Here is an 8626-nt window from a genome sequence, read left to right as displayed (position 1 = left end):
AAAAAAAAAAAAAAAAAAAAAAAAAAAAAAAAAAAAAAAAAGAAGAAGAAAACAAACAATCGAACAAAGAAAACAAAAGACTAACAGAACCCAAAGGCTCATAGGCTATTTATCAAAATTCATAATTCATAAATAGGAATTAGAGAGAGACCTTAGTTACATCACGAACAATAAATCTTTTATATCCAAAGTCTCGTTCCGCTTGTCGTTGGATCTCCTTTGCTGAAGTGACAAGATAAGAACAACAATTCCCTAACTCAATTAATCGCAATGTACGAATCTCCTTAAAATCATTTGGAAGTTTTTCCAAGTCCGAACAATATCTTAGAATTAGACGCTCCAGCTCTGGGAAATGGTTTGCATTTGCATTCCAATGTTCGAGATCAGAGCGCTCAATAAGGAATATCCGTAGTTGTAGAAACTCCCCATCCTTGGGTGTCCACTCTGGGCCGCGAAAGGCAAAATCTTTCAATTTGAGTAAATCAAGGTTGGGTAACTTGCCAATAATGTCCATATCTTCCCAAGAAAGATACGTATTATTAAGGGTCAATTGCTTGAGGTTTGATGGAAAAGAATTTGGGAGATTAAACCGCTCTACCCTTCCCATTTTAATCTTTAACTTCTCAAGGCGACATAACTGAGCAAGGCTGTCAAGAGCATTAGACAATACTTCACCTTCAAGATAGATCCCCAACTCTTTCAGGTTTGGAACTTTTGTAAAGTTTGTTGTTCTTGAGTCCTCGCCGGTAACTTTGAACCAAGAAAGAGTTTGTAAATTTTTTTGAACCATGTTTGGGAGATGCGATGAACATCCTTTGTCATAGCGCACATGCCTTAACCATGGCAAATCCAAAACATTACATGGCAGTTGTAATTGACACTCTTTTGCCCACGAGGAGAGAATGAGAGTTTGCAACCTTTGAAGCTTGAACCATTGAAAGTCACAAAGAGAACCTATAGTTGTTAAAGCTAAATATCTTAAATGAACTAAATCCACAATCTCACTAGGCATGCCATGCCAATATTTTAATAATGATAAATCCAACACTCTTAACAACTTCAAATGTGAGAATATCAACCAACACTTTGCAAGATATAAATTTTCACCAAAATAAAGAAGGGAACGAATTTTAAATGAAGAGTTGATCAAATGATTTGGAGTAATTGGCCAAAAACTATCTTGAATACTTACCCAACGGCGCCCGCCAAGAAAATAATTACATTCCCCCTTACTAATATTCTCCTCATCATCACCATATGCTTTTTGGAAGCAAAACTGATGTAATGATTCGTGAAGCATACAGGACTTGATTTTTCCATCCAAACTCCTCTTGTGAACTTGAACTAGCTTTCTGTTGATAAGATCACACAAATAATCCTCAGCTATCTCTTCGGAACTTTTATTCATCTCTGATTTTAAAAACCCTTCAGCTATCCATAACTTTATCAACTTTTTCACATGAATTTCAGTACTCTCAGGAAAACCTCCCAAATAAAGAAAACAAGCTTTTAGATAACTAGGCAAATAGTTGTAGCAAACTTCAACTGTGTGCCACAAGATCCTAGAAGGATCGTTGTACCGGATTAATGGATTGTTGAATTGTGTTTCAATATCCTCCCACTGGTTTGGTGAGTTGTTGAGGGTGGCCAGAAGTCTACCAATCAAAACAATTGCCAGTGGTATGCCCTGACATTTATTAGCAATGCTTCTTCCTATTAACTCAATTTCTCGGGACGGACAATATTTTCCATTAGACGCATTTTTGCTTAATAAATTCCAGCCTTCTTCTGGATTGAGAAAACGTTTATGGAAAATACGCATACCTGAGCTAAGAGAACGAGCCACTCTCTGATCTGCAGTAGTTATCAGAACTCGGCTTCCATTACTATTGGGTGGAAAAGATGCTTTCAATTCATCCCATGCCTCTGTTGTCCAAAGGTTATCGATGACAATCAAATACCTTTGGCCCGTCAGGATTTTGCAGAGCTGTTGAGCTAGCTGGTTATCGTCTTTGTTGGAGATCTCGGTTGTGAATGACGACACAATAGAACCTAAAATGGCAATGAGTAGCTTTCTCCTAGTGTATGGTCGAGATGCAACCGTCCATGCTCGAATGTCAAAGTGAGACACAATGAATGGATCTTCATAAGCGGTTTTAGCCAAAGTAGTGACTCCGGTGCCTGGCATTCCGCAAATCGAAACCACTTGTAGTTGTTGTCTGGATGAAGATGATTGAATGAGGAGCATATCTTTTATATACTCAACATCATCTTCTACTCCTACCGTTATGTTCTCTGATGAGGATGAGGATGATGAGGAGGAGGAGGTAGTATGTAGTGTTATTTGCTGCAGATTATCTCTGATGCGCACTTCAACAGACTCAAAATCCTTGACTACTTGCTGCAAGCTCCGATGAAGATCTTCACAAGCCTTTATTGCTACTCCCTCACCCTCACCCTGGTTAGCCGCCAAGTAAACTTCTCCCAGCTTGGATTCAATTTCATCTTCTGCTTTCATTGCAACATCTCTGATTTCTTTATCCACTGCCTCATCGCGATCGGGATTGTCAAGATAGGCTTGCAGGAAATGGAGCTTGTCCTTTAAGGCGGATAGGATCATTTGAGCATCATCAGGAAGAATCAAAAGAGGATTATTAAGTGGGGGTTTCTGAAGAAGAAGTTGTAGTTGATCTACTATTCCTAGTAGACTATTTACAACAACACAAGCCATTGCTGAATTCAATTGCTTTTTCTCTTCTTCTTTTTTCTCAACTACTAGTAGTGAGGGTTTCTGAAGAAGAAGTTGCTCTACTATTCCTAGTAGTGAAGTTACAACACCAAAATCCATTGCTGAATTCAATTGCCTCCTCTCTTTTTTTTTTTTGATGAACTACTGATGGAGAATTCCCAAGCTAGTTTTTGGATGGTGTTATTGTTCAATCAATAATGAAAACAAGAGATAGATATATAGATGTTGCTCAACTAAAAGGGTAGCTAATTAATGGAATAGCTACGTTTATCTTCAAAAAAAAAAAAGGGTAGCTAATTAAGGGTTCATTTCTCTAAGCAAGTGCACTAGTTTTTCATTGATTGTTTAATTAGATGACTCATCAATCGGATAGCCACTAAATTAGAAAGAAAAAAAAAACATCAATTATTTTATGAATAAGGGTTAAATAGACCCTCAAATTATACTCAACTGTGCAATTAGGCCCTTCCCTTAAAAAAGTTCTAATTAAGCCCTCAAACTTATTACTTTAAAGCAAATAAGTCCTTTAATATATTTTTGACCTGTGATTGCAGGTCAACTACAATTCCAACCAACTCCGTCGATTCTCCGGCGAACAAAGCCAAACATCAACCACCGACAACCGTCACGGTCGCCGGTGGCGTCCGGCAATGCAAAAGGCAACCAACTTGGTCGCCTTCTGCACTGCCGGAGCCTTCTCCGGCCGGACGCCACTGGCGGTCGCCGGTGGTTGATGTTTGGCTTTGCTCGCCGGAACTTCGTCGGAGGATCGCAGGAGTTGGCTGGAATTGTAGTTGACCTGCAATCACAGGTCAAAAATAGATTAAAGGGCTTATTTGCTTTGAAGTAACAAGTTTGAGAGCCTAACTGGAGCTTTTTAAAGTTGAAGGGCCTAATTACACAGTTGAGTATAGTTTGAGGGTCTATTTGACCCTTATCCCATTATTTTATTATAATAACTATTTTATCTAATAAATTATATTTTATAAATACAACTAGCATTTTAGTTGTCATGTCAACATTAAGATTTTCAATTTTATTGCCTCTTCAGTTAAATATATCAATACATAACTATCATATTATTTGTTAGATAATGTTAAGATTTTCTTAATATCTCTCATATTAATTATATACTCCGTATATAAGTTCGCCAAAGCCTCGATGAAGATCAACAACCTTAACCATTGCATTTATTTATTTATTCATTCTTATATTTGTTCGATTTTTAAAATTAACTTAATCAGTGGACTAACTACTTAAAACTTACAACATACAATTAGTCATTATTTTATATGAGTTATACTTTTTACTTCTTAATGTGACCACATAGTACTAGTATTAAAGGCGATCCACACATTTCTTAACATGTACAATAACTAACATATATTAGTTGTGATGTTAAGGTTTTCTCCATCTCTCAATTTAATTATATATAACAATAAAAAACTAGCATGCATGATGCTATTAAAGTTTTGTTTCAAATTAACTATAACAATAGACAACCTAACATATTAGTTGTCATGATAATATTAAGATTTCTTTTTTTTTTTCAAATTAAATATAACAATAGACAACTAGCATAGTTGACTAATTGCCATGATAATATTGATATTTTCTCTCAAATTAAATATAGCAATAGACAACTAGCATAATAGTTGTCATGATAATATTAAAATTTCGTTTCAAATCTTTATATATATAAAAACAAAATCCTCCAAAACGAAATCTTCCTTCCCGCCCAAAATATTGTATATTAAAACAATTAAAATAATAAAATAATATTAAAACAATAGAATAATATTAAAACAATACAATTCCTATACTACAATTCCAATACAATTCGTATAAACAATAGAATAATATTAAAACAATACAATTCCAATACAATTCCTATAAACAATAGAATAATATTAAAACAATATAATTCCTATACTACAATTCCAATACAATTCGTATCAAATAAATCTACTATTAAAACACAAAATCCAATACTACAGAATAATATCAAAACAATACAATTCCTATACTACAATTCCAATACAATTCGTATAAACAATAGAATAATATTAAAACAATACAATTCTTATACTACAATTCCAATACAATTCCTATAAACAATAGAATAATATTAAAACAATACAATTCCTATACTACAATTCCAATACAATTCGTATCAAATAAATCTGCTATTAAAACACGAAATCCAATACTACAAAATGAAGTCTACTATTCTACAATTCCTATACTACAATTCCGATACAATTCGTATACTACAATTCCTATACTACAATTCCTCCGTCTATTCGTATTATAAATACATTCATCAATTAGAAATTTTATAACATGCTCACACAAATCGAAATAGTAAAACAATATTGTCATGCAAATCTTTCAACAATATTGTTCTTTCACTAATGGGGTTTGTTTTTGTCTCTGCTTCCGACCTATCTCCCAAGACGAGAAGGAGTTGTATTAGACTCCGGCTAATGCGTTGTTATTTGTCAAGGGAATATCCACATTCCACAATCAACACACACTGGAGTGCTTACTCCATGACTCCCAGGTAAATGCTATTAAGTTTAAAAGTATATATAAATTAGAGAGAGCATATTGTGCCTATATCATGGCCGAATTTTGTTCTATGAATTAGAGGAAAAAAAGTTGTGTAAATTTTGCAGTGGTTGGCATTTTGTAGTGAACACTGTAGTCATATTTAATATTTGCACCTGGAGAGCATTACAATATTTTTTTTCTTTCTTCAGGGAACTTGTATCCATTTACAAATCCCTAAAGAGTTTGTGGTTAAATTCAAGAAACATTGAAGGCTCCCGGAGGAGTGGATAGCAATATGCTAATTGGTAAATTCTTCTTTAGATCTTATTCTATACTAGATGTGTTTTTATTTCTTTTTGTTATACTAAATTTCTAATAGTATACATTCATGAATGCCAATTTTAAATCTTTTGTCAAGAAACATTTTATCAGACCAAAATAATATTAAATATACATGCATCCTTATTAATACTTTAAATATTTAGTTGCTACAAAATATATAAATTTTAGTTTGGCAATATAGGATACAAAAGGTCCTTTATTTCAAATCTTTTGTTTGGTTTTTTTTTTTTTTTGCAGATTTGATTGGCCGTGTTGTTTCCATTACTGAGCAAAAAGTTGTCCAAGTTAATTCAAATCCTCAAAGGTTGATTGATTTTGTCATTGAAGACTCTCGGTATGTGTTTGTTTGGATGTCTTTTTGATATTTGCATATGCCATGACTATAAACAAAAGCCAAGGCCAAACACTAACTCACGTTGGGTTATTGCTAAAAAAATCGGTCTTTAGTCATGGTCAATTGTATGTGGCTTTCTCCCGAGTCAGTCATCCTAATGGCCTGAAGGTGTTAGCGGTAGACGAGGATGGACAAGATTGTGTTGCGACTTCCAATGTCCTCTATAAAGAGGTTTTCAATAATGTGTAAATATAATCGATGATATTATGTTTTTCTTTTCAAAATAATAAAGTTGCTATATATCTAGACAAAAAATATATCATCTATACAAATGAATTAGAATAGCAATTCATTACTATAACTAAGTTGCCAGAGAACGAGCACATTGGTTCAATTTCTAAAAATTTCTAACAATCTATACTATATATAAAAGTAAAATCCTCCTATTTCATTTTTCCCGCCAAAACTTTTGTAGTGAATTAATTAAATATTTTATTGGCCAAATAATTAATAAAGCTTATTTGGTAAGAAAATGTAAAATGGAAATTAACTAATATCTATTAATTGGTAACATTGTTTCTATATTCACATATCAATAATAATAATAAAAGAAAAATCTTCCCCTTCAACTTTCCCGCGCAAACTAATATTATTAATTAATTGGTAAAAAAAATTAATAAAGTTTAATTGGTAACAAAATTTTATTTACAAAATTCTGAGAATAATTAAACTATTATAATTGTGAGAATAATGGAAACTAATTCTGCATAATTTTATAAGAAAAAATAATTTATTAATTATTATTTACACCAATAATAATAATTCGAATACTTATCTATACTTCTATATCTATACTACTATTAATAAAAATAAAATAATCCTTTGTGAAATTCCGTCAAGACAATATTAAAGATAAAATGAAAAAGAAAACTGATTTTACTAATTGATTGAAAATATAAAAAAAATCATAATAGAAAAGGAAACGGAAATTAGGCAAATTGGAAAAGGGAATGGATATTACTAATTGACTGAAAATTATTTAAAAACTTTAAAAAAAAATTAATTACACTTTTCTTTTGAAAACTTTAAATTATTTAAACTTTAAAAAAAATTAATTAAACATGACTGTTAGATTTTTTATAATAGTTACAATTAATTCATTCAAATATGAAGGAGGAAGAAAAACAAAATGCAATAGGGTGAAAATTAATATACTTAAGGTATAAAAGTATAATTGCACATATATTAGTGTAATTGACTAATAATAGTTGCCTAATAATTATTAATTATGATAATAACACTGGTCGTTGAATTTAGTTTTATAATAATTATAATTAAATTATTTCTCATATTTATTTTAGTAATAATATAATTACATAAGTCATATTACATATCGATCTTTTTAAGATAATTGTAGACAAACAAGTCATATATATTTCAATTAATTGAGTTATACTGTTGCACTAATCTTATAATCAAATAATGTACACGTTCAATATTAGAATTTTTTATAATTTTCTTTATTTTTATTATCTAAATATATAATAAAAAATTTATTTGTGCATCGCACCGGTAATTGAACAATTATTTGCTCTAAGTCAAGCAAGGAAAACACCAGACAACATAATCGATCCAACCAATTTCATCAATTGCGCTATACAATATTCGATGTTATAATTTATATAATTGTATATCGATTCAAATATTCTTAAAATATTATAACAAATTCATTCCGTGCAACGCACGGGCGAAAATACTAGTTAAATATAATAATAGAAAACTGTACTAGCATATTTTATTAATGTTTTTCCAATAAAATTATTAGTTTTAAAAATTATAGCAAAATATGAATACCATCCAGTAGTATATGAAAAAAAAAATTAAAAGAATAGAAAATGAAAACTATCATATTATTATTTGTTATCATAATCTCTCAGGCAGTGAAAGAAATATTAGAAAATGACCTATATGTTTTTTATTATTATTATTATTATTATTTTTTTTTTTTTTAAGATCTGATGGAGGGGCAACTCGGTATAAAGACCTATATGTTTCTCATCATAATCATCCTCGTGGAGGGGGTTACCCGGTACGCAAGACTTTAAAAATGATATACTAGACATATATTTTAGGATGCAGTATAGATTAATATACGGAGTAGAAGTTAAGTTTGTTGCTTTGTTAGCACACTTTTCAACTAAGTTAAAAGTATATATATAGTAAAATTAGATATTGAATAATTGACATATAGGTAAAAAGAATCAACAAGCACCCTTATATATGTTTATTTTATTTTTGATAGTAGTGAAAACCAAACAATCTGTTCATGAATTAGTGCGTTTATCTTAATATAAAATGTTGGCTAGCTGGTTGATTTGTTGAATTGTTATTGAATCAGCAAATGCCATTTCAATGTACGTGTTTGGCTTTCACTTTTTCAATCTCAACTCCATCAAAGTTCTCTATGTTATTATTCTTCAAACAAGAAATGTTTGTGCTAATGACTTTGTGGTATTAGTGGCACAAAATGGTTCTCTCAAATGAGAGGTGATAGACGATTCGAGTGACGATATTGACTGTTTGTACTATGAAAAAAATACTATATTATAACAGAGTCAACAGAATTAGAAAAAAAAAAAAAAAAAAAA

The 8626-nt window shown here is 31.1% G+C and overlaps 2 protein-coding genes across 2 annotated transcripts in view; both read right to left on the bottom strand.

Moving 5' to 3' along the window:
- The window catches only part of LOC116006179 (putative late blight resistance protein homolog R1B-14), a 3048-nt gene extending 1178 nt beyond the window's left edge, over positions 1 to 1870 (bottom strand). The window contains exon 1 of the mRNA XM_031246467.1: positions 152 to 1870. Coding sequence (XP_031102327.1) covers positions 152 to 1822 — 1671 coding nt within the window. The 5' untranslated portion in view covers positions 1823 to 1870. The remainder of the gene's footprint in view (positions 1 to 151) is intronic.
- On the bottom strand, positions 1830 to 2848 carry LOC116005954 (putative late blight resistance protein homolog R1A-4). The gene is made up of 2 exons (XM_031246187.1): positions 1962 to 2848; positions 1830 to 1854 (listed from the first exon to the last, which is right to left on the bottom strand). Exons 1-2 carry the CDS (start codon positions 2846 to 2848, stop codon positions 1830 to 1832), a joined length of 912 nt encoding a protein of 303 aa, XP_031102047.1.
- Between the last annotated feature and the right edge of the window lie 5778 nt (positions 2849 to 8626).

This window comes from Ipomoea triloba, chromosome 15 (genome assembly GCF_003576645.1).
Source record: "Ipomoea triloba cultivar NCNSP0323 chromosome 15, ASM357664v1".
Lineage (NCBI taxonomy): Eukaryota > Viridiplantae > Streptophyta > Magnoliopsida > Solanales > Convolvulaceae > Ipomoea > Ipomoea triloba.
The sequence above is the reverse complement of the archived record's forward strand: the minus strand, read 5'-3'. Positions and strand labels throughout refer to the sequence as shown.

Excerpts from the sequence above, each read along its gene's own strand:
- LOC116005954 (XM_031246187.1), bottom strand. The coding sequence starts at position 2,848 with ATGGATTTTGGTGTTGTAACTTCACTACTAGGAATAGTAGAGCAACTT. Across the intron at positions 1,855-1,961 it reads AAAATCCTGACGGGCCAAAG|ATCAGAGAGTGGCTCGTTCT; the intron begins GTATTTGATTGT and ends TAACTACTGCAG.